The 26,216-nt window shown below is 43.5% G+C and overlaps 1 protein-coding gene across 4 annotated transcripts in view; it reads left to right on the top strand.

The window, feature by feature from the left end:
* NRF1 (nuclear respiratory factor 1) overlaps nucleotides 1-26,216 on the top strand; it is a 687,565-nt gene that overhangs the window by 322,520 nt on the left and 338,829 nt on the right. For all 4 annotated transcript variants that reach the window (XM_085653634.1, XM_085653631.1, XM_085653635.1 and 1 more), the window contains exon 6: nucleotides 16,246-16,404. In XM_085653634.1, the coding sequence (XP_085509760.1) occupies nucleotides 16,246-16,404 (159 nt within the window). The remainder of the gene's footprint in view (nucleotides 1-16,245; nucleotides 16,405-26,216) is intronic.

The raw sequence follows: 26,216 nt of genomic DNA, 5'->3' as shown, positions 1-26,216 counted from the left end.
GAGGAAGAACAGGACGTCAGGAAAAAGACAACTCACAACGTTAATAACGTGCTTCAGGCTCTGGCTATTTGTATTCCCTCCTCTCCAGAAATTCCCCTGGGGGGACAATTTACTTTTCATCCTCACCAGTGGCAGAAAATCACCACGGACCGATGGGTCCTCAATCTGATACAATTTGGCCATACATTGGACTTCTTTCAGATCGCTCCTTGTACTCCACCAGGACATCAAACATCTACATCTCATGCGTTTGCAGATTCTTACAATGCTCTGAAAAGGAGCAAAAGAACCAGTGCCAATCTCACAGATGGGGGAAGAGATTTTATTCCTGTTTCTTTCTGGTTCATAAGAACTTTAGTCAATGGCGTCTGATCCTGAATTTTAGAGCTCTAAATGCTTATCTCAAACAGTCCTTCCGCATGATTCCCCTTCAGGACATTCTGTTGCTCCTTAAACCAAGGGATCATATGACCGCCCAAGACTTACAAGATGCATATTTTCACATCCCCATCCATCCCTCCCACAGGCAGTACCTTCGATTTGTCGTAGCCGGAAGCCATTACCAGTTCAAGGTGCTGCCGTTTGGCCTCAAGTTGGCCCCAAGAATTTTCACAAATGTCTGGCTCAAGTTGCAGCTGTTCTGAGGAAACAAAGGCATCCGGTATTTCCGTACCTGGACGACTGGTTGATCAAAGCACCTTCACACGCAGCGGCTCAGTCATCCACGGTGGCATGCACAAGACTGTTTGCCGAATTAGACTTGACTCTGAACAAGGAGAAATCATCTCTATCCTTCCAAGAGCATTGCGTTCTTAGGGGCAATTCTGGACACCACAATAAACAGTGTTTCCTTCTCTCGAGACAGCAGAAGCTAATCTTTGTCCCAAGCATTCGCAAGAAGAAAGTCACTTTCAGTACGCCGCTACAAGTCACTCCTGGGGACAATGTCTTCATGCATCCCTCTTGTCCCTTTCTGCCGGTTGAGGATGCTTCCCTTACAGGAGCAACTGGATCAGCAATGGCATCCAGCTGTAGGATCCTTCGAGGACGTCATCACAATCATGCCAGGTATGATACAGGCCGTGTCTTGGTGGACCCAATGTAAAAAAGAATTCCGTTGGCCTTTCTTTTATCACCGTCACTGATGCTTCCCTGGAAGGTTGGGGGCCTTCTTTCAAGACCTCCAGGTCAGTGGACGTTGGCAGAGTTCAGACCAACAACTTCACATCAATCTATTGGAACTCTGGGCAGTGAGATTAGCATTGCTGTCTTCTGCAGAGGATAAAGAGCTCAGCTGTGCTGATCAAGACTGACAACTCAACAGCAATGCATTATTTCAACAAGCAAGGCAGCACGAGATCTCTCCGCCTGTCCCAGGAGGCCCAGAGAATCTGGAAATAGGCTATTCAAAATGGAATCTCGCTAAAGGCATAACACCTTCCGGGAGATCAAAATGTCATGCCAGACACATAAAGCCAGACTCAAGTCAACCTGCCACGAGTGGGAGATCAATCCGGGAACCCTTGACAGTATCTTTCTAAAATGGGGCAAACCAACAGTGGACCTCTTTGCGACAGCTCAGAACAAGAAATGCTGCTTCTTTGCAAGTTGGCGTCACCAACAGGGATCCTGGGGAATGCGTTTTTGATGACATGGTCAGGCGGCTTTGCCTATGCCTTTCCACTGATTCCCCTCCTACCAGGTCTTCTCACGAAGACCAAGAGAGCCAGGCAAGATGATCCCGATAGCCCCATGGTGGCTCGGACACCATTGGTTCACTGAGCTTCTCCTCCTGTCAGAGACACAACGATTTCTCCTTCAACCCATTCCATCTCTCCTGACTATGTCGCTGGGACAAGTGCTTCATCCAGACCCCAAGTCACTACGTTTAGCAGAATGGCTCCTGAACACTGTGAATTTCAACATCTAAAACTACCTTCTGATTGCAGGTATATTCTCTCAAATGCCCGAGCACAGAGTACGAATAAGACGTAGAGGATGAAATGAAGAAGATTCTTTTTATGGTGCCAGTAGTCTAATGTTCATCCTCTAAGATCTGGGTCGCATGAGATTCTTCTTTACATTCTACTTTTTGCAAAATCCGGATTAGCACATGCGTCAATAAGTTTATCTAGCCGCTATATCCCGTTTTAGAAGGACGCCATCAGGACCATCGTTATGGTCAGAGAGAATCATAAAACAGTTCCTGAAAGGTTTGTTTCGTACCTTTCCCCCAGTTAACCCTCCGGCACCTCTCTGGCAGCTGAATATAGTGTTATCACAACTCATGAAACATCTCTCTGAACCCATTCACAGGGCGGACCTTAAGTTCTTGTCTTGGAAGGTGGCTCTTCTCCTGGCTCTCACATCGGCCAGGAGAGTTGGGGAGATTCAGGCACTGACCATACAGGAACCTTTTCTACAGTTTAAGGAGGATCGAATAGTCTCTCCAACTAACCCAAGGTTTATACCTAAAGTACCATCAGACTTTCACTTGAATGAGCCTCTTATCCTTAATGAGGTTCTTTCCTCAAACGACTACTGCAGCGGAAAGGACTCTTCATTCGCTGGATATCCTGCGTTGTCTGAAATTTTATCTAGAAAGAACAAAAGCTTTTTGCAAATCGTCACAGCTCTTTGTGTCCTTCAGTGCACACAGAAAGGGCTATCCTCTTTCCAAAAGGGAGATTGCTCGATGGATCTCAAGTGCTATCCAATATTGCCATCAAGCAAAAGGGAAACCTTTAAGAGCACAGGTTCGTGCTCATTCGACAAGAGTATTATCTACATCCACTGAGTTGTTTGCTGAAGCACCTATCCAGGATATATGCAGGGCTGCTACCTGGAAGAGAACACACTCCTTCACCAGACACTACTGCCTGGATGCAGCCACTGACAATGATATGGCAGTGGGACAGGTGGTGCTAAGGAACCTTTTCCAGTGACAGTGAGCTCTCTCTCTAATCCCTCCTTCCTTTATACTGTAAGAATGTTCACATTTTATTATAAATGCATTTCTCATTGTGTAGAGGTTATAATATAGTGATTTCAAGAAGAACAGTTTTTTCTCTGTGATGTTTACAATTATAGAAGTTAAACATGTAATATTTAACGTATGGGGGTTCTATGGTTTTTTCAGGTAAAGCTATGCCTCCCAACAGATGGACAATTTAAAGCCCAATCTTGCAGTTGTAGACACAGGATAAAATGTGCTACGTACTGCTAGCTAATCTGATTGAAGCATGTGAATCTATGAAAGTTCCAATCCTGGAGTAAGAAAGAGAGTTACCTACCTGTAACTGTAGTTCTCCAGTATTGGAAGCTTTAATAGATTTACATGCGACCAGCCCTCCTCCCCTGAGAGGCTCACTTTTGGATTTTTGTACAGGGTTAGCTTGGACACTAGTGCTCGGAAAATCTGAAGGTCTAAGGTTCTCTCAGGAGTGTTCTAGAGGGTGAAGGGTCCCGATTGGTTCAAGGATATGTTTGGTCTCTTTTACAAAACCAGAGTTATGGTTTACAAAACTGAAATGGGCCTAGGCCTTTTTTCTGCTTTGTATGGATTTGAGCATTGTGTGTTTCTTGATATACCGGGGACTCCCATCTCGACGACGGGGAATGATTCAAGCATGTGAATCTATGAAAGCTTCCAATTCTGGAGAACTACAGTTACAGGTAAGTGACTTGTTTTCTTCTTGCACACCTGTATTTTCAACTATGTTTTAAACTGGTCTTCTCTGTAAAAGGCAAACTTAAAGGATTTCTTTGGAAACTGCTTGGAGCACTCGACTCTCGCTAGATACTTTTGTAGAGCTTAGGTGATTTGATACTCTGCATGTTCAGCAGTTGATTAGGTAGCTGTTCTACATGCTTTTTTCAGCTGATAAGTAATCTCTTTAGGTCGGTTACATTACAAACTGTGGTCTTCCTTTGGACGTGTCTGAAGTGTGCCTTCAGAATGACTGACTAGCTGTTTTTTATGGTACTGTGGTTGGCTTGATTCCCAGCTCGTGTAGTTGCAACCTACTTCTCAAATAGTTAGAGTCCTATTCTCTCCAGATAGCTGTAGTATTAGGGTTAGATACAGGGCTCTGTTTCTACCACAAAAAAGCCAAAAGTATTGCTCATGTTTGAGCGAAATTCCTCTGTGGCATAAGTTCCCAGAGAAATAGCGTATTGTGATTGCTTAATCCTTCAAGATCCAGGTGCACGGCAAGCAACAGATCCAAAAAGTGATTTGGCCGTGATCACTTGAATTCTTGGATTATAATTCTATATCCAAACCCTAGTTGCTTCCAAATTAACGAGCTCCAAGGGATCGTCTTCGCAAGTCACAAATTAGAATCAATGTGTTAACTGCTAACTGCATTAGATTTATAGTAGTGTGCAAATTTTCATTGCTTTTTCTCAGAGCAGGCACCAAATGTTCCTTCATTTTTACGTTCTGTTTCAAATCTCCAATTTTTTTGTCCGTGTTATCCTTGGGTATAAAAATTAGTTTTATTTGGTAAAGCTTGAGATGAATTTAATTTTTCTGCGTAATTAAAACCATTTTGTTTGGCCCTCGGTTGTGGAAAATAGCACTCATCTGATTCTCTAAAATTGTAAAACACAACTCTCCCATCCCAGTTGGATGTCTAGCAGACTTTTTCTTTATGCACAAACCACTTTCAGACCACACAGCATGCAGAGTATTTTCGAGTGCTGCTTTAACCATCTTGTCAGTGACGGTGATCTCTGTGACACAAACTTTATTGCTGTAATTTCGTATGCAGACCAACAGATTACTGTTTCAGTAGCTCACTGAGTTTATGCCGTAACCAAAAGATTTATCATAATTGGCAGTGATATTTTACTCCTCGCAAATATTTTCTCAATTAGTGCTCCATTAATGCAGTTTCTTTTGTAATTGAGAAAATAGTACATATATACTGGTCAGACTCCTGCGATCTAGTAGGAGTTATATAATTTAGTTGAGGAAACTGCTTTCTTTCTTGATTTTTTTAATTCTGTAATCCTGAATGTTAGCCCTCGAAAGTGTTTGATTTTTTTCTTCCCTTTGTTAACGTTCTTGCAGTGTATTGTGAAGGTTAATGGTAGTGAGTGCAGGCAAATAAATCTAATCACTTGGGGTTGAAAATGATGCCATTTCTCCGTGTTGTAGAAGTAGTGCACAGATTACTAGGCTAATCAAGGTAATTGAAGCCTTGCTAATTATATGGGAAGGCTCAACCCAAAGAGACACCCCGTTAGCCATTGCCTTTAATTCCCTTCCCATCTGGCAGCACTCCATTCATGTTTCCTCCGCCTACAGGTTGGTGTGTTGAGGCGTAGTGTAGTACCTCCACTGTCTTCTTTACAGAAATACAGGGTCTCTGCACAAATTCAGGGTCTCTGCACAAAGTGTACCACTTCTGAAAAAATGTAAACCTGTGCATTAACACCATTTTATGATATTTTCATTGATTTCAGACCTACTATTCAAAATTCTGAGAGCTGTTTTAAAGGGGAATCTTTGCCTATTTTAAAAATGTTTGTGTTGGACATACTAGCAACTTGCTTCTCAGAGAAGCTACAGTTAAAAATACGAACATGGAAAATGGATGAATTGATTAAATCGCTCAATCTAATTTGCCATTTGCATGGGCCACCGAAAATGAGAGCATGCCACTTTTTTGTTTTGTATAGACAGTACCTATTTGATAAGTGTGAATAACGCAAAGTAATCCTGCAATTTTTTTATGCCATCTTGATCTCACATTTCTAGAGAATTTTGCGTTAACCATGTTGTGTAAAATTTTTACCATTTCACCGAACTCAAAATTTGGTTTAATTTTTGCCCACCGAAGATTAGTTTGAAGAGAAAATGTTTCGCTAAGAACGTTTTTCTACTCGAACCTACTGGTATCATTTGTGGCTGTTTTGTGAGGGATATACCCTCGTGGATTAAAGTTAATCGAGATACCAGTGAAATGTATTTTGTGTAGTAAGTGTCCTTTCATGAAATATAAACTTATTTTACAGGGGAAAAATCACACATTTGTCACGCCTGTAATGCAGAGGTACAGTACTTAGCTGAAAGAGGACTTGACAGTGTTTTATTTTGAAATTCCAGATAGGATTCTGTGATTGTGTGTACATCTAAGTCTCACCCATGGCTCAGTTTGTAGATACCAGTTTAGATCTTGCATTTTGATCAGGTGTAGTGCGATACTGTTCATTTGAGGGGAGGTTCTGCAGTGTCAGAGGAGTTTCAGTGATCTCATTCTGGACTGACTGCTGATGTAACAGTTGTATTATTTTTGAATTGTTTACAGTGGGTTTTTATCGTTGGGCAAATGTATTTTCTTTTTGGGACTGAGTTGAGAAAACAAATGTTCAGCAAAAGTTTGATAATACACTGCCAATACTGTTCTATTCTGATGTTTCTGGGAGTGCCCCCATCTCTGTGCTGAGCAAATGTAGTCAGATTTGTAGCTGTCTTGGCAGATTTCAAAAGCTTTGTGTTTGCATTCTGCTATGAATCTCTGAGAAAGTGTTTTAGTTTGTCGTATGCATCACCATTTTGCTTGTAGACATCAATGATTGATCGGTCACGTCACTCCATGACACCAATCACTTTCTCTAAAATTTTTGTTCTCAAAAGGATTTTGCAGTTAATTAGTCTTGAATTAATTGTCCCATCAAAAACATTTAAGACAGACTTTTAGGTGATTTTTAATAGTCTCTGTTTAATAATTTCAAATGTGCATCTGATTATGCACAATTAATCTTTAACATCCTCTACATTTCTGCTCTTCACCTTTCTTTTCACCCAATGCCCCCTCTTAATTTTTATCCAAACTATATTTTTGATTTGACGTTAAATCTAGTCTTTTTGCTTTTGCTAACTTTCTTCAGCCACTGAAGTGCCCCTTCTCTATTCAAAATCCAAGTGAGATCTTTGTCCTGCTTGGAGTTTGTTGATTTCTATCTTGCTGCATGCATAACTTGGTAGTTTTTGTTGACTTTTGTACACTATGTAGTTGGATCATTGTAGTTCGTGTTCCTAGGTAATATGGTGCTAATTGTTTTGTTCAACCCCAGCTTCAGTAAAAATTTGTATTTTTGCCTGGAGTACAATGTAGCCTGCTTTTTAAGCTCACATGATCTATGGATCTGTCCCTAATAATGCAGAGTGTTAGTATTTTGGAGGTTCAAACATTTTTTAATTGCTCATTAATAGTTTATTCCAGGTTGTTTTAAATTGATTGATAGTGTCATAAAAGTATGACATGTGCTCTCATTAGAATGTAAATCTTGACATACAATATAGCATTGTTTGTTTTATACGGTTTTCACTTTTACTGGAAAAACTCAAGTCTCCACTAATGTAAGACCACTGTGTTGTCAAGGCTTTTTTTATAAGCTGGCAGATAAGATCAGCATCCAAGCAATTTAGAAATCCTAGATTTTCCCGGGTAGTGAGAGAAAAGCTTCTATCTTTTATGTTAACATTTGTGAGAGACCTAACATTTTCAGTTTTGTTTTCAAAGTTTGGCTTCGTTTCAATCCTAGAGTTCATAACAATGGCTTATGGATAGACCCTGGGTTTTTGGGGATCTCAGACTTCTTTCCAGCATTAACACAAAGCATAGCAGTAGATCAATGTCTGTTCGGCACTTGGCTTATGCAGGGGGGTCGAATTTAATAAAATATCTACTTGTCCATGGGGCAGGTTGCTTCATAAATCTACTTGTCCTGTAACAAAATCCACTTGTCCCTGCAATCCACTTGCAATCTCATTATGTAAGAGCTCTGGTATAGCCTCTGAATATGCCAGGGCTCATACCATAGTAGTGTTTGAATACTTACGTTGCCATGTTTATGCAGATCTACATACTGGGGCTGAAGGTAGTGGTAAGCAATAGTTCCAGTGTTAGAATGCCATTTGGAGTATGTGCAAACCTACTAACTTGCATGTTTTAACGGTTTTCAACAACTTTTCTCTAATCTTTTCATATGCTGAGAAATGTTGGAAATTTACTCCTGACAATGGCAGACGTAAACCTTCTTCCATAGTTTGGGGGGAAAAAAGTGGTTGGATGGAAAGTGAACTTGCAAAAGCTCAGATTTTCACATGAACAAATCTACACATGCATATTTGCTCAGGCTAAAATGCAGTTCACAAATATTTTCTACGAGTACTATTTCTTGTACTACTTCTGTAAATTCTTGGGAATTCACGAAAGCTGTATAGCTGCACTTAATGCAAGGACATACACCATGGGTGCACTCTTGAGACTTTCTTTCAAAATTAGGCCCCTAATTTGTCTGGCGTTGACCATGACCTTTTGCGTTTATTAAAATTCTGTCTCTCTCTCTATCGGCTGGCTTCACTGTGAGTGATAACATTCTGCTCTTTCACAAGGAGCATATCTGCACACAAAGTAGTTTTGTTCAGTGCCATTAACTACTGTGGCAGTGTGTGCTTTTTGAGACAATTTTTTTGTTTGTTTTTGCCAATGGTTGTTCTAATGGTGAGTGCCCGGCAGCTCCCACCACCAACAAAGTTTTACAAAAACCATGCCAACACAAGTCCCACATTTACAAAACTAAAAAAACTGACCACCAATTTCAGACCTACTGGCTTTGCTAATGCTTGTTTATTTTTGTTTCCCGTAATCATATTGAAACTGGTTACACAGATTTTTCCATTATGAATATGTTTTGGAAATACTAGCATGCATCAACACGTTACTAAATTATGCTGCAAAGAAATGGCACCTGAAAGTTTACAGTAGTTTAGCTAAATATTTTTTTCCTGCTTCCATATTTTTTATGAACACTTTATTTTGAAAGCAAAGAATCATCAAATATTTGCATCAAATCCGTGAGCATTATACATAGCCTTATATTGCAAAACTTTGAAAACGTATGTACACTTTTTTATACTGGAACCACTGTCAGTGCAGTCAGAGCTTACAACATTTACTTAGACGCTCACCCTAATAATAAAGGTTTTTAATTAATGAACCATAAATACAAGTTTGAACAGCATTAACATATGGACAAAAATATTACCTTACTGCAGACAGTGCCCTTGCATGATCCATAATGTGGTACTGCATACTGGCAGCCAAAGGGGTTGTGCTGCAGGGAGTTGGGTCTACTTGTCAAAAAGACAAAATACAAGTGAAAACTTGTTGCCCTTGACCCCAAACAATATGTCCCGGGTGTGGGCTATAGGAATTCTACATCCCTGCTTATGACCCTATTGAGGTTAATTTTGGTATTAGAAGTGGAGCCATTGTCCTTTGATGTAATTATGTTGATGGACACTTCATCCTGCAGTTTCCTTGCCTCATGTATTTCCCCAAGACGGCGTACTGGATACAGAAATGTTGTAATAGATATCCTGTACCAGTGGGTGGCACCGTGGCTCCCAGGCAAATTGCATCTTCCCACATGTGACGTCTCAGATGCATATATGGCGCTCTGAAGTAATTTCCTTTGTTTTTTCCCCTGCACCCTTCGACACGGATCGAGTTTTCTGACCTCTGAAACTTTCTTTGGACCTTCAATTTTGGCATTGCTGTTGATCCTTTTATTAGCAGTCTTGTTGGTTTCCATCTGTGTCTTCCTTTAGTGCTATCTGCCTCCCCGGACACTGTTGCCTCAGAACTATGTCACCCATGTGTTTTTATTTGTTAGCGGTTTCTAGGGCTCTTCTGCTCCCTAAAAGGTATCGTGGCGCTTAGAATCGCTGAAGGAAACTTATCCCCCTACACAAATATTTATTGGTCAAAAAGCCATGCTTTTGAAGCTTTTCGGAAAGGTAGCAGTTCTTTGACTGCCCTAATCTTCTGTGATAGGTTTCAAATTTTAGCCCCCACTACAGAAAAGGTTCTTTCTTCCATCTTGGGTCTTCTCCACTGAGAGGACATCCAGTGGATGGAAACTGGAAGACCTGAGCAATCTACCTGAGCGGTATTGCTGGCATTTTTCTTGCAGCTGCTTTAGGTCAGTGTGAGGATAGGCCCAAAACACCAGGAACTAAGTCTTGAACATAATACATTTTTTGCCGCAAGTAAACCGAAATCTCGGTCTGGATATTCCTGACATCAAAAGCCTCCAAGATCCCGGCTCTTACATAACCTGTTCCAAGGGAACATAAAGCCGGCTGGGAGAATGCCAGTCTTCTGCTTACTATGGCTTCCTGCTCGGCAGAGACACAGGCAGCACGTCTGGCATAGAGCGCAGATTGACTTGGCTTTGGCGTGCCACTGGCATACTACTGTGCAGATGTCTTGCAGGCTTTCTCAAGTACCCTCCTTCCCCTGCTTCCATCAGCTAGGCCTTAACCACTCCAATGTAAACCAAGATGGTGGCATTTCACGTCTCTATCTAATTGTTATAATTAGGCTAGTGTGTACGCCACTTAAATCAGTCAAGAGCTGCCCGCCTTGAGCCTCAACTCCTTTGGAAACGCACTATGAAGTGCAAATGGTGCCTAACAAAGTGCCAGCATGCTCCACTAATTACCAGTTTTCTCCTATCCGCATCCAATGTTCAAATGGAATCTTTCAAATCTATTAAGATGTGCAAAAAGAACTGCTCCCCAATCATGTCCACCACCTCCTCTGCATAGCCATTCTCTTGGACCTCTAAAGGACCAAGGAGGCCAGCATAGGCCCCAGGATTAATTTGAGGACCCTTCTTTTAGGTAGTCTCCGCTTGGATCCTTTTCTTCTATCCGGTTGATGAGCGTTCCTATGTCCACCGTCACTTTTGACATTTGAGCAGGCCGTTGCTTCTGTGTTTTATCTCAGTTGTGATCCGGAGGTCTTTGGACTCCGATACTGCCCAGGTAGGCAGAGGCCTGGTGATGGTGCCTGACTGTTTCAGCTCCTTACCTGATGTCTGATGCCTTACCGGCACCTGATTCTGACCTGCCCTGCTCAAGTGGCAGCACTCACCCAGAGTCTGCTGAATAGGTGCAGACATCCAGCTCTCTGGCGCTCCTTTGGGCCCCAGAGAGTTTGCATGATCTTTGTATGCCCCTTTGATGGCAGTCCCTGCCATGCTGCCATTTGGCTTTAGCTACTAGTTGGGTCCATGATGGACCTGGAGTGTCCCCCTCCATCGGTGGCCTCTGCCTTGGTACAGTTGAGTTTTGATTCGCTGGTCAGCTCCAACCTGGCCACAACATCCTTCACTTTGTTGCTGAAGACCTATGTATGGCGGAGGGCCCACTTAAAGCCCTTCAGATGCCAGGTGTTCCATTAACCAGAGTCGATCAGGGCTTTGGGGCTGCTTCTACTGATCTCTCCTTGTGCAACCCATTCTAGACCTCAGAGTTCCAGGCACTCTTCTGTATCCTCGTCTTCATCTATAATGGCTTCAGGGAGGGTGTGTCAGGCAGTGGATGACATTGAGAGGGTGTTTGCAGCTTTTCTTTTTTGCGGTCTCAGGGAGGCTTATATGAAGCCTGTCAGGACTCCTGTGGCTGGAAGCCAGACTATGAGGTTGATTTTTAATGGGTCCCATTTGGATAACATTTCTTCTTTCTGTGAGAAGGCTACGTAAAGCTGCAGAGGTCTTGCATTTTCCCTCACCAATAGCAGATGTTAAGCTTAACTTGTTAAATGAAATTCTCCAGACTACCCCTTCGTCTTCGTAACCCTTTCTTTAGTGAGCCCATTAAATGTCATTTGAAGGGTCCATCCTCTGCTTCGGTGGTTGGGCCACTTGGGACTACTGCTTAGCTCTTGGTGACCCAGATGTTCTGTCGTCTTCTCTGGAGCCTGACTACGCTTTATGGTGATTCCCCTTGGGTCACAGGCTTGAGTCATCTCTCTTTTGTCTTCATAGGCCCCGTCAGTAGTGGTATGGCTCCTGTTTTGAGACTACAGGCAAGAAAAAGTTCTTATCTGGTGCTAATTGCTTTATGCTCTTTGAATTCTCCCTTACTGCTACTCATTTGCTCTTTAGGCTGTGGCACCGATTTTGGTTCCACTGCTTGCAGACCGTGTCAGAAATTACTTTGCTGAAGTGGCTGACGGTTCATGGTTAGTAACTACAAATGCAGCTACTTTGTTTCCTTTCTGAAAGAGCATTTTGTGTTCCTTAATGCTGAATTTGAGTGTCTCAGTATCTCTGGGGAGAACTTTCTACTGGGCTGCACACACCACTTGCACTAGTCTAGTGCATATGGAACCATGAGTATAGTTATGGAGATGGTTTCTTCTGCTTTTCGCAGCAACGTAACAGCAATATTGTTCCTAATGTTTTTAAAGATGGTGCCCTGATTTGGGTAGGAGTTCCTGCCATTGATCCTTCCCGCCTGGGCTGATATATGGTACAGATCGGTCTTCCCTGAGATAGTCAGCTTTGCACGTTTTATGATAAATAAACATGTTAGGAGTCCTGATGTTATTTGCGATGGCCTTTTTTGTTTCCTGCGTCACATTTGAGGGGCTTTTTTTCTTCCACTTTTGTCTGCTGTTGTCTGATTTAGGCTTAGGGCTGGGTAATTTGGGTAGAGTCTGGTGGCTTATTGAATGAATTCGTCCACTAATATGCGTCGCATTATAAGCTATATTAACATAACATGAACTGTAGGGGCTTGTTCGATTTCATGGTCACAGGTTCAAATCCCGCAGGTCAACTCCGCTTTTCATCCTTCTGGTGTCGATAAAATTGAGTACCATTCAGTTGGGTAACAGCATCTGTTATTCAGCGCCAAGATACCTTTCTGGGTGAAAGTGTGCTTTACAAATGCACGTTATGGACGCTGTGTTATGTGCGCTGCCTGGTGTTATGTGCGTTGCCTGGTGTGTGTGGGTTTATGGTTATGGTATGTTATGGTTCCTTAGTTTGCACCCTGTCTCTCTCACTGTAATGGTATAGTGCGACATGCTATAATTGTTCCGTGCCAAGCTGCTTACTGTTTCTTTCTCAGCCTTTCTTTAATGGGGGTTTTTGTTTTTTTCCTGGACTGTGTGTGTTTTCTGTACTAGAAATTTGAGTGATTCTACTTGAAAGCCATTGCAGTGCGTTCAGGTGGGCTATGCTGCATTTAACGGCTAGTTCTATGATGAGATGTGATTTTGGTTTAGTTGAGTTGCCGGTCATTCCTTCTTGATGCTTTCAGACTTGGGGCAGGAAACCTCCAACAGTTTCACACCCCTTGTGTTGTCAACTTTCCTGTATTCAAGGTTGTGTGTTGGGCCTACAAGGTTGCTCTGTTTCCATTATAGGCCAGGTGTACTCCAATGATAGATCTGGGAGCGTTCATGTTAGCTGGTTCCTGCCTTGTTTAGCGCCCCCAAGTGCCTTTCTTTATCCTTCTCTCTGGAATAGGGATGGGGTTCCGAAAACATCAATTTGTGTGAGCAAATCGATGATATAATTGCCCTTTTTAGGTCTCGCCTGAGCCAGCGCTTATAGCGCTGCTCTGGCGAGAGTTTTAGTAAGCGGGTTTTGGAAGTGCTAACCTAGTGGCTTTTTTTAGGCCTCCAGCTTGCGTTCGCGATGTGCACGCGCACAGCTGCTATCCTAGTTTCTAGCATTCCTTTCCTCGCATGGCCGGCTTTCCTCCCCCTCTCTCACCCGCTTCTCCCCCTCCCTTACTGCACGGAAGAGTTTTGTGAGATGCTAAGTTCCCCTCTTACTGCTCTTCCTCACGCAAGCAAGCAAAAAACGCTGTTCAATCACTTTACATGGTACCATAGTACCTTTATTTAGTTACTACTTTTTTTTTTATTTACAGACTCTAATCGTAATTATTTTAAAACAAATTACGCTTGTTTTCAATTACACTGGGAGGATTAAGTGATTTGCCCAGGATCACGGCATATCGAGCCAACGCCGAGAGTTGAACCCAGTTCCAGGGTCAGCAGCTCTACCTTAGACGTGCACTCGTTGTGTTCACCCACTAGCCCCTGACCTGCTTGCCGCCATGCCCCCCTGCTTTTAAAACACCACATCATCCTGCTCCCTGCAGTGGCATAACGAAATTTGAGCCCCCCCCCTTGCAAACTACGGGGTCAGTGGGGGATTATTTTCCTATCGTGTCAGCGCGTTAGGTTTCACTTTTGTTTTTAATTATTGTGTCAGCGCGTTAGGTTTCACTTTCACAGCCACTAGTCATCCGGTAACCATCACAAGGGACGCGCACGGGTTCTCATTCCAGCCGCTCTGTTTTAAATCTGCATTCCTTGGTCCCTCCCGACGTGCGCAGCCGGGACAGGGGTTTTACAATCTGCACAATGACGAGAGCTTGTTGTTTACAGACAACACCCCAGCTGCTTTTGACCCACCACGTCCTTCTCCCTGCTCTGTTGTTTTACCCACCCCCTTGCTTCAGCCAGGCCGCGCTTGTTCTTTTTAAGTCTCCGCGCTCAGAAGGTGAGTGTTTCAACTTGTGTGCGCATGTTCTTGTGAACATGTGAGTGGAGAACATTCATAAAACGCCTACAACGAAACCAACAACATCTTATGACCGTGCTGCGTATTGTCTGTCTGTGCTTGTTCATTTTGCACGTTTGTCGCTTGTTGGTGCGTGTCACTGAATGCTCATGTATGAAAGGTGCCATCCCTCTGCCCACTTGTCATTTGCGAGTGCGCTGCCCTTGCTCTGGCCGCATGTTTTGTTTTTAATTAATGGTGTTTTTATCTTAATCTGGGCTCGCAGTGTTGTGTGTGTCTGGTTGTCGTAGTGTGTGTGCGCTTCCCTGTATGCATGTTGGTTGTGGGTCCCTGCATGTATGATCTGTTTTGATGTGCCTGTAGAGTCGCCACCCTGCACATGTGCCTATCAGTCAGTATATGTCAGCTAGGCCCCTTGAATTTGCCAGTGCACGTTCTTCATCTCATCCATCGCAAGCCTGACCGTCACTGGGCACGGGGCTGAGCCACAAGTACGCGCAGTGCATGTGATCCTCCATGCATCCCTTGCCTCAAACCCCAGGGGAGCCAGGCAGCGCGCGCCCTCATAGCTAATAGGTCTCGCTTTTGGGACCTTATAAGTGTTTACCCATGCAGCAGTTGATGTTGTTGCGCCAAGGATATTGTGCTGCATAACTAAATACTTATAAGGTTCCAAAAGCGAGACCTATTGGCTATGCCAATGCTTGTGCTTGTTTCTTGTAGATGGCAGTTTGTCATTGTAATTGGGTTTTTGGCTTTCCCTTCTGTTTTTTATGGCAAGTTGACATTTTCGGATTTTTTTTTTTTTTTTTTAGGTTGACCAGAGTTTGGATTTAGTGCATCCTGCTTCATAATTTCTAAGTCATGTGCAATTCCCTCTTTGGGGTGTGCTCCCTACATGTAGTGAAACCTTTGTTTTACTAGTCTCTGGTGGGTAGCTCAATTTCTGGTCACTTATATTTTCTCCAGGTTTGTGTATGGTTTTCTTTTGTGCACATTCCTGCTTCTACAGATGTATTTCCCCTTTTCCTTCGCTGGTTATGGACTGGTTAGGATGCTTTGAAGGATGATTAACTTCTATAACAACTTTTTTGATGGATAGGCGCTCTCCCTGCAGATTACTCACTGACTTGTCCACCTTTGTTATATTGCTGACAATTCAGAACAGAGTTTAGTTTGTGCTCTCCATTACTTTCATTTAGACTGGATCATCTCTGCCTCTAACGCTGGGGGGTGGAAGGACAGTACGAGAACTGATATCAGAGGGTTGTGTAGTGCCGTATATTGCTCTTGTGACATATCTGTTGAGGTGTCTGAGTAGTTCAAGAGCCATATTACCACGTACCTGGACAGGAGCTATTGAAGTATTTCAGGGTCCAGTCTGGCGCCGAGGATGAATACATGAGTTAAGAAATCTTCAGCTAGATCGAGTATCCACCAGAAAGATGATTACTGGGGGTAAGTATCTTTTTTCTTTTTGCACAATTGATCGCTTTCAAGGATTTTAAAATATTTGTCTAGCTTTATCGGAGTTCTGCCCTAACAAAGAGAATGCAGGACATTCTTTAACCATAAAATCGCATTTCTTTTACTGTTTTATTTCAAGTAAGCATTTGAAGAGTATGTGGGAGTATAAATGAACTGTGGTAGAAGTGTTGACCCAATAGGATACATGAAAGCCTTTTGTAGGTTTCAAATTTACTTACCTGGTTTTAGGTGATTTGCCTTAAACTCAGTGTGACATAAAAATAATTCCAAAAGACTTTCGTTGGTGACATGAATGACTGTATTTGCGGTCAAACTAAAAAATAACCATGGTTTGATTCCTTGTAGGCTCAACTACGTGCTTTTATTCCGGAAATGCTGAAGTATTCAACAGGGAGAGGGAAACCTGGCTGGGGCAAGGAGAGTTGCAAACCTCTTTGGTGGCCAGATGACATCCCGTGGGCGAATGTTCGCAGTGACGTCCGCTCAGAAGACCAGAAGCAGAGGGTGAGAAATAGACCTAACTGTAACCTTTCATTTGTTTTGTGCACTGTAAAAACAGTCTAGCTTCAAATTAAGTCATACATCTGAGTTCGGAGCTCCATGCAGGAATATTAAATGGCTTAATGCAGGTAAAACCGAAGGTAACAAAACACAATCTTTTTAAAGTTGTCCGGCACTTGATGTAGTCACACATGTTTTGCTGCTAATACACAGCAATGTTCAATCGGCTTACTCTGCTGTCTTTCTATATGCTATCATGATTGCGATCACTTGTGCCTTAGTATGTACTTTTTTGTTTGTATCTTGGTTTCCTATAGAACTTACATGTTTGCGCGACTATATTCTTTGCCTATGAATCTTGGATGGCAATAGATGGTCGATAGCGTGTAGGAATAATAGTAGAGAGAGAAAATGCTAGAAATCTGTTAAAAGTTAATAGCTGGGATCGGAAGGTGTTTTTCTTTTCTTTTTCTTTGTAATAGATTTTGCAGTTGCCAAGTTATAGAATAATTGAAGGTCTGCTCTGCTATTGAATGCCTTTGTTGGCCGTCTGCCACCCCCTCACTCTGTGGTAGGTGATGGTAGTAATATAGATGGACGCTGAATTCTGAAAGTATTAACAGACACGGCAAGTTTTTTTCAGTAGAAGCCTGGTGCATTTAGTCTGTCATTCTACTTGTCACACTTGGCCTAAGTTGTCTCCAGCTTTGCCCTGGTTGTCCTTAAAGAGCGCTTTCAGAATTTGTTTTCTAGAATTGTATTTCTTTGCTGTACATTGCTTATACAGAATCTGGAATTGAAATACCAAATCGTAAAAAAGTAAATAGACGAAGTAAATAGAATCCTCATCAATAGTCATAAGCAGTGAATATTGCTGCTTATGTGCGGTGACCCTGTAGTACATCATTTTTTACAGCAGGAGGCACCGAAACGCGTAGAGTGACTTGGCAGAGATAATAAAATCACGCTAAAGGATTAATTTGTGGCCTTGTCGTATTGTTTCCTGGTCTTGTGAATACGATACTGTTTGGATTGATTGGGGCCTGCGACCCCGCCATTGAAAGCGGCTTGGGTTTCTGCGCGAACTGTGTGTTAGATATGTATATATATTATATAATTTTCCATAATTAAGAAAATGTAGCCTTAAAACCAAGACTAGACCATGCTTTCATAAATTGCATTTGTATCCATAAAAATATACCGGTTTTTAATTCTCTTCCATATACTTATAGGGGGGGGAAAAAACAGGCAAGCAAAGACACATTTATTTAACTGCACAAGCTGCAATGTAATAGTAAGGCATTGTTAGCCCATAGGCTGCATTGGAACACACAACAAAATAGAAAATAAAAAGAATTGACCCTGTGCCTTTAAGGCAGCCATGACCCCCCCCCCCCCGCCACCCACCACCCCCACCTCCCATCATGCCTCAAGGGTGACCGATAGGCCAGTTTTTTCCATTCCGGCTCCTTCAGTCAGGAACCTGGAGATTGAGCTTGTTTTTTTTGGCTTTTTAAAAAAAAAAACTATCATATCTTTTGGTAGCTCTCTTTTTCACTCAACGTCTTTTACCTGTTAGTGAGGAGCTATCATTTTCTTACAGAAAGTAGCTCTTTTTTCTGTCAAATGCCTTCCTTGTTTGATCCTTTCTCTTCTTGTGGGAAGAAGGCTAAAACAGACACGCACGCTGTCAGTATTCTGTTTCTTCCTGAGAAACCTGTTCCTGAGAGTTGCTAACATTGCAAGAACTATCCAGGTGCACTCTCAAGGACAGGTCTCTTGGAGAAACAGAAATCTGCTGGATCAAGAGGAAGATCACCTATGAAGCATAAGAAAAGGAGAACCAGATCTAATAATAGAAGTAAGATTCCCATCTGTTCTCCATCGGCGTCTGGATCGGCGAAGAAAAGCAGACCAGTGTCACAGGTTTCACCACCGACGTTGCGAACACCATGGACGGTTGCAGCTTCGTCAGTGGTACAATCCAAGTAATCTCATAGCTGGCATTTTCCGCCGGCACAAGAATGAGGATCGGTGCCGGACCAGCTTCCTTTGTTGCAGTCAACCTGGTGACTGTCAACGTAGAGGAGCTGTTCTCCGTTGCCATCAACACGGCGACTCTCAACATCAAGACATTGGTTTCTGTTAACAACAGTGACGTTCAACGTCGAGACTGGAATCTTCGTTGACGTCAACCCAACGACTCAACATCGAGCCAACCATCACAGTCTGTCGGCTCTCCGAGGGTCGGCATCGAGAAGACTATCTTCATTGGTATCGTCTTGCTGGCTTGCGACGTCGAGACACCGATCGCAGTCGTTGACATCTCTTCCGGCCCCAACGTCAAGGCACAGGGCTCCATCAGCGTCTTACCGACAGAGCTTGACGTCAGCCCAAGGCAGCCTCAGATTTTGACTCAATGACACTTAATGTCGAGTCACTCGCAAAAGTTTGGATTGACGGGGCATCGTCCACCACCGTCTCTGTTAGCGCAGAGATGCTCAACGTCTAGCAGAGGCTTGGCGTCTAGAGGCCAGTTCGTCATCTAGACGTCCACTCCATCTCCATAACGCTTGCCGCAAGGATCACCAGCACAGAGCGGCTCTCTTGCTCTTTCCCTTGCCATTAGGACACAAAAAGAGAGACAGCAGGACACTCAGGCAAAGACTCCTAGTGTTCACCACCAACAGAGGGAGATCCGAGATCTCCCACCTCCGAAAGTTCTGTGCACCCCTCTCATATATGGTTGCTATCAGTGCATCACTGGCAAAACGCAGCAAGTGGAGCAGTCCCAGGTCTATTGCAGCCCACTGCACCGTTCACCTCTAGCTCAACTTGTTCAAACTGTGGAGCTTTCTCCGACAATTACTCCTAGAGGTTGCGAGCAGACTCCTACTACAAGTCCTCCAACCAGAAGACCACCAACAGCCACACTGACCCGTAGGCATTGTACACCAGCTAGGCACCGGTCTCCTACATGGTCCTCTTCCACGCACCCATCAAAGAGAGACTAATCTACTCTGACGGACTGCCCGCCTTCAAGAGTTTCACCAGTGGATGATATTAACACATTCCATGATGTATTGGCTAGAGAAGCACACAAATTGAACATTGACATGCCTATGGCTACAACAACATCTTCAGTTATTTTTAAAAATGTTACACCAGAGATCCGCATCCAGACTTTTGCTGCCTTCGGTTTCTGGGCTCATTCAGCCGGTAATAGACACCTTTCTCACTCTGGCAATCCTTAAGTCCGCTTCTGCAAGGATTTAAAAAGAAAATATACAAAGCACTGGAATAAGATTCACGGTTTTTGAAGGGAGATCCTCCCACAGGTTCAGTGCTTATTGCAGCAGCAAAGATGACCCATGCAGTGACGTCTACATCGACTGTTCCTCCAGATAGAAAGCAGATCCCAAGATTCCTGGGGTAGGAAAGTTTGTGGTACCTCCGCTTCCTTTCTAAAAGTGGCCAGCGTATCGGCCCTCTTTAGTTTCCACGATAGGTCCTTATGGGACTCCTTGGAAAGAATCAAGGACAAGCTTCCCAAAGAAGATCGGCGATACTTTGAGGAGGTTCTTCAGGAAGTCGGCCTAGTGACTAATCAGATGACAAGTGCGGCGGCGGATGGTGTGACCCTGGAAGCGCATTCTTATTCACATGGCGTATGCACTTCTCTTGGCTCTGGCTAACCGCATTCAAACTGGAAGTTTGACAATGCATCCTGAATCTGCCCTTTAACGGTTACTCACTCTTTGGGTCCCATACAGACAATGAAATGACCAAGATGAAGGCGGAACTTGACACCCTGAATGTGGAAGGCCTGGAAAAGAAAAAAGATTTCCATCGCAGCAACAGGCCATACAATCCCAGGTCTTATCAGAGGGTTCAAGCCCCTTAATGGTCTTGGCGACAGCAGCAACATCAACCCAGAGCACAGTACCAAGGTTGCCGCTCTGCATGTGGACGGGAAGCGCCGTGCCAGTCCTCCACATTTACAAAAACCTCAGCGAAACAATGAGTAGTCGCTTCCTATGTCGCTATTCTACACTCCAGCAAGGGAAAGTATTGCCAATAGTCTGCAAGAGTGGTGCAACGTTACAAAAGCTCAATGGGTGTTGAATACGCTGCAAAGTGGATACTCTCTGCGGTTTCGTCATCCATCCTCCTACTATAAAAATACGCAATAGAGGAAGTTCCTCCTTCACAAAGAGGAAAGTGGGTGTACTCTGTATTTTCTGGTATTTATTCATTTATAGACCGCCAGAATCGACCCCCGAAGGGGTATCTCTGCGCTTGGACGGGCAGCGTGTGGAGAACTGTCTGCTATAAATCAAAAACAGAAGAGGAAAGTCTTGAGCCGTTTCCTGAAGTGGAGATAGTCCGTGCACTGTCTCAGTTGCAAAAGAAGCTTATTCCAATAGCGGGGGCCCAGATAAGATAGGGACCTGCCACCCAGTCTGGCCCTTTTAATTCCAGGTACCTCAAGTAGGGATTTGGATTCTGAGCGGAGAGACCTCCGAGGTATGTAAGGAATGAATTTGTCCACAAGGTAAGTAGGACCAGAGTTGGCCAGGGCCCTATATATGATACAACAGACCTTGAACTTCACTCGCTCCCGTATAGGGAGCCAGTGGAGCTTGTAAAGCAAAGGGCGGAGGCAGTCCTGAGGGGGGCATTGACGATCTGGCATGCCGCCGTATTCTGTACAACCTGCAGACTGTCGAAGGCGGCCTCATTGGTGGAGGCCAGCAGACAGTTGCAATAATCCAGACGGCTTAAGATAAGTGCCTGGGTCAGTGTCTTCTGGGTCGAATCAGGGAGCAGAGGGATGATGCAACGCAACAGACCCAACACATGAAAACAGGAGCCGGCAGTCTGAGCAGCGTGCTCCTTCATAGTGAGGGTCTTTTCAAGGCGAGCGCCAAGATTTTTGACACAGGTTTGCGTAATGGGAGGGGTACCCAAGTCAGTTGGCCACCAATTAGGGGTCGATAATAATTGGGCCTCCCCAAAAAGCATGATCTCCGTCTTTCCCATGTTGCACTGAAGGAGATTACTCCTCATCCATTGAGAGATAGTTCTCATTCCTGAAGAGAAGGTTTCCTGCACTGATGGAGTGATCTTTGCAAACGGAAAAAGCAGCTGAGTATCATCAGCATAGGAGATGGGAATAAACCCACAACTCCTTAACAGGTTGGCCAAGGGAGCCACTTAGATATTAAACAGAGTCGGGCTCAAACAAGAGCCCTGGGGTACTCCCTTGGTCAATTCTGTTGGGGCTGAGCGATATGGGCCGAGGTTGACCGCCTGCGAACGAGAGGATAGAAAACTCGTCAGCCACTGAACAGCCGAGTCTGAAAGAAAGGTCCCAAACAAGAGTTCAAGCCAATCGTGGACCTACACCTCCTGAACAAGTGCATCTGAAAAGAAAAATTTTGCATGCTGGCTTTCCATCAAATTAATCCTCACCTGCACCAGGGAGACTGGATGTGCTCAGTAGACTTGCAGGACACTTATTTCCTTGTTCCAATCAACCCAAAACATCGCAAGTTCCTGCGCGTCATGGTAGGGGCCAAGCATTACTAATACAAAGTTTCACCCTTTTAGCTACAGTCGGACCCTCAAGCCTTCACCAAGTGCATCGGTACAAAAGAGAAGGTCACAGTGGAAACCTGTTTTTCTGATATACTTACCTGGAACTCAATTCAAATGCATTAAATAGTTCAGACGTCACTACAAAACCCAGATGATTTCTTGTGATTTAATTTTTCATCACAGAAATAGAATTAAACAAACCATAAGTATAAGATATTAATCAACATAGGTACACATTGGTGCTCAGAAGAAGAGGGAGGGAGTGAGTGCTCAGGGAGAGTTGAGTGATTGTGTTGCATTCAAGTTTTTAGAACCGATCCGCCTTTTTGCTTGGCAAAACAAAATATTCAAAAACATAACATTCTAGGCACAGATATACATGTCTCCGTTGCCTATGTTTGATATCAATAACAATGTGTCAACGTTTTGACCCCTATTGTCATAAAGGTAGCTTCATCCTTATTGGGGGGGTCTTCATCAGGACTCTAGGAAATAGCGAAGGAGGGGAAGGAGCACCATTAGATGACAGCATGTACAATCTGGCTGTCTTTTCAAGATGAGGGTCCGTAAAAAACATTGGCAGCAGAGACATGTTCATCTGTGCCTAGAATGTTATGTTTGAGTATATTGTTTTGCCAAGTAAAAAGGCGGATCGGTTCTAAAAACTTGAATGTATTTGAACCACATTACCTTTACGTTCCTGCACACAATCACTCAACTCTCCCTGAGCACTCACTCCCTTCCTCTTCTGAGCACCAATGTGTACCTATGTTGATTAATAGCTTATACTTATGGTTTGTTAATTCTATTTCTGTGATGAAAAATTAAATCACATGAAATCATCCGTTTTTGTAGTGACGTCTGAACTATTTAATGCATTTGAATTGAGTTCCATGTACGTATATCAGAAAAACAGTTTTCCACTGTGACCTTCTCTTTTGTACCGTTGTTTACCCGGGTCCAGTGGTCCTACGGGTTACCCCATTTGTAATACTCTTCATCAAGTGCATGGCTGTGGTAGCAGCTTCCTTATGGCGCCAAGGGCTATTTGTCTACCCTTACTGGACGACTGGCTGCTAAAGAGTGCTTCTCAGCATGCTCTAGGTCGTTATCTGACATGTCTAACCTTGCTTCAACGCCTGGGTCTCCAAGTAAATTTTGCCAAGACTGTCTGTCAGCCGACCCAAAGAATTCACTATCTCGGCGCGGCACTGGACTCCAAGTTAGGAAAAGTGTTTTCTTCGAAGGAGAGACTATCCTCTATTGCTTTAAAGTGCAGCCATCTTCTCCTCCCTCTTCAGCAGTCATCCAGGCAAGTTGCCTCGCTCTTGGGGTAGGTGGCGTCTTGTGTTATCCTAGTCCCCAATGTCAGATTGAGGATGCGTCCCTTGCAGCAATACCAGGAAGACAAATAGGAACAATGTACAGCTCAATGAGACAACAAGATCAGTCTCGCAGTTGGCACAAGATTTCTTTCCATGGTGGACTTGGCACAAGTATCTTCTGGCAAAAGTCCGGTTTCATCAAACACTGCCAACACAGACGTGAACACGGATGCGTCCCTCCAGGGTTAGTGGACCCACATGGGTCTTCTGCAAACGCAGGGTCTGTGATCAACCAAGGAACAGGCATATCAAATCAATATGCTGGAGCTAAGGGCAGTACATCTAGCCCTCCAGGCATTCTACCCCTCCATTCACACCAGCTCCTTGTTGATCCAGATGGATGCTACAACCACAATGTACTACTTGAACAAGCAGGGAGGTACCCATTCTTGCCCCTATCCCTGGAGCTTCTGGTGATCTGGCATAAGCTCCTAGCCAGGCAACTCGCCATTACAGTGGTCCACTTGCCGGGGGACCAAAACACTCAAGCAGATGCCCTGTGCTGTCAGTTTGCAGAGTATCAGGATTTGATGCTGCACGACGAGGTGGTGGCAGACCTTATCGGGATATAGGACCAGCTGTGTATAGATCTCCCCTCGGACAACACCAACAAAAAATGGCAAGACTTTCCGTCAAGATATTACCGTCCGGGAACAGAGGGAATCCCCTTTGGATTGATTGGTACGAGGCATTTTTGTAAGCTTTTCCACCTCTTCCTCTTATCCCGAAAATCATAACCAAGCTGTAACGCGTCAGAGCACGGATGATTCTAATCACTCCGGACTGGTCACAACAGTGGAGGTATCTTGACCTGCTACACCTTTCAGAAGAACCTCACAGGAGGCTTCTGTGCAGGCCGGATCTCCTATCCAAGCAGAACAGGAAAATCCATCACCCCAACCATCCCTTGTTGAACCTGACAGCATGCCTCATGAGTTCCTACTATATGGCCATCTATGACTTCCTCAGAAGTGAATGAACATTTTAAAAGAATCGAAAAGACCTTCCACTCGATGCTCTTATGCGTTTAAATGGAAAAGATTCTATATGTGCTGTGTACAAAAGGGTTTCTATCCAATACAGGGGCTAGAGGAGGTAATCTAATTTGCAGAGTTTACAGACGGTCTTCCGTCCTGTTCTTTCCCCCTTCTCCGCCCTGGGAGCTTAATCTGGTTCTAGCTAAACTCATGGGTCCCCCTTTTGAACCTATTCACAAAGCCTTCCTTCAACATCTCACGTAGAAAACTGTTTTCTTAGTGGCAATCACCTCAGCTCGTACAGTGAGCGAAATCCAAGCCCTCGGCTCTGAAGAGCTGTACACAGTCTTTTACAGCAACAGGGTAGTAATGAGAACCCACCCTTCCATTTTCCCTAAGGTAATGTCTGATTTTCATGTTAGTCAGACCATTACGCTTCCCACTTGATTTCCTAACCCAACACCACCAGCTGAGTGTTCTCTACACTCTAGACCTGAAAAGGGTGTTGAAGTTCTACCTAGACAAAACTAAGACCCTTAGAAAATCTGATAATTTCTTTGTTAATTATGGTTCCATTACAACAGGTTTCCCGGCATCCAAACGAACCATTTCCAGATGGATAGTTTCATGTATCAAGCTGACTTACGATTTATCCAACAAATGCCTGGCGGCTACGCACAAGGCACACTCCACAAGGGGGGAAAACAGCAACTATGGCCCTGCTTCAGAATGTTCCCATCTCTGAGATCTGCTAAGCAGCCACCTGGAGGTCGCTACATACATTCACAAGACACTACTGTCTCGCTTCGGATACGAGAGCTGACACTCAAGTTGGCCATGCTTCTTTGAGAAATTTATTTCAATGCTGAGGACAGCAGCTGTTGATTCTTGGTCATTTGTCCAGAAAGGTAGGGGATGGGAATGCTGTTCGATTTACTGCTTATGAATATTGATTAGGATCCCCTAGAAGAGAAGAATGTTATTTACCTGTAATCCTAGTTCTCTAACAGGGGTATCTTCATCAAAATCATAAGCAACTTGCCCACCTCCAGGGAACTTTGATCGAGCAATAAGTCATCTCTTTCTGCCCTGATCGGAACTCCGCAAAGAACAACTGACCTAACTGTCACCCCTGAGGCATGATGGGAGGCAGGGGTGTCTTGGCTGCCATAAAAGCATGGTTCCAGTTCTTTTCATTTTCTGTTCTGTTGTGTGTTCCAATGCAGCCCATGGGCTAACCATGCCTTACTATTTCAGTTTGTGCAGTTCAGTAAAGAGTATGAGTATCTCTGTACTTTCCTGTTTTTTTTCTTCCCGATCAGTATATAGAAGAGCATTAAGAACAGGTATATGTTTATGGATACTAATACAATTTATGAAAACATTGTCTAGTCTTGGTTTGGTTTAAGGCTGCATTTTCTTAATTATGGAAAAATTATGTATATATTTATCTGTCTAGATATATATATTTTTTCAATTCTTTTGGGTAATAGGAATATTTGCCTGGCACCAAATATCTCAGTTACTGGTCTCCACCAGTATAGTATTTTTTAACATGTAAACAACATTGCACTGAGAGTTCAACACACAATAATTTCTTCCTGCTTTGTTTCTTTTATATTTCTTTAATTCCTTCTTCAGATGTTTCATTCAATATAGCCAAGATGCTTCATTCAATACAGCCAACACGTGTTTCGCACCCAATTGCGCTTCTCCAGGGCTGTTGTAAACACAAAAGCAAGAATCTGTTTATACCCTCCAATAAAATAACATTTAAATATAAAATTGAATACATCTAAATTCCTATATACATGTTCTGTACAGATCTACTTTCTATGTAATCACATTCCTA

Source organism: Triturus cristatus, chromosome 4_1 (genome assembly GCF_964204655.1).
Source record: "Triturus cristatus chromosome 4_1, aTriCri1.1, whole genome shotgun sequence".
In the NCBI taxonomy this organism is placed as follows: domain Eukaryota; kingdom Metazoa; phylum Chordata; class Amphibia; order Caudata; family Salamandridae; genus Triturus; species Triturus cristatus.
Note: the sequence above shows the minus strand (reverse complement) of the source record. Positions and strands in the feature narration are given on the sequence as shown.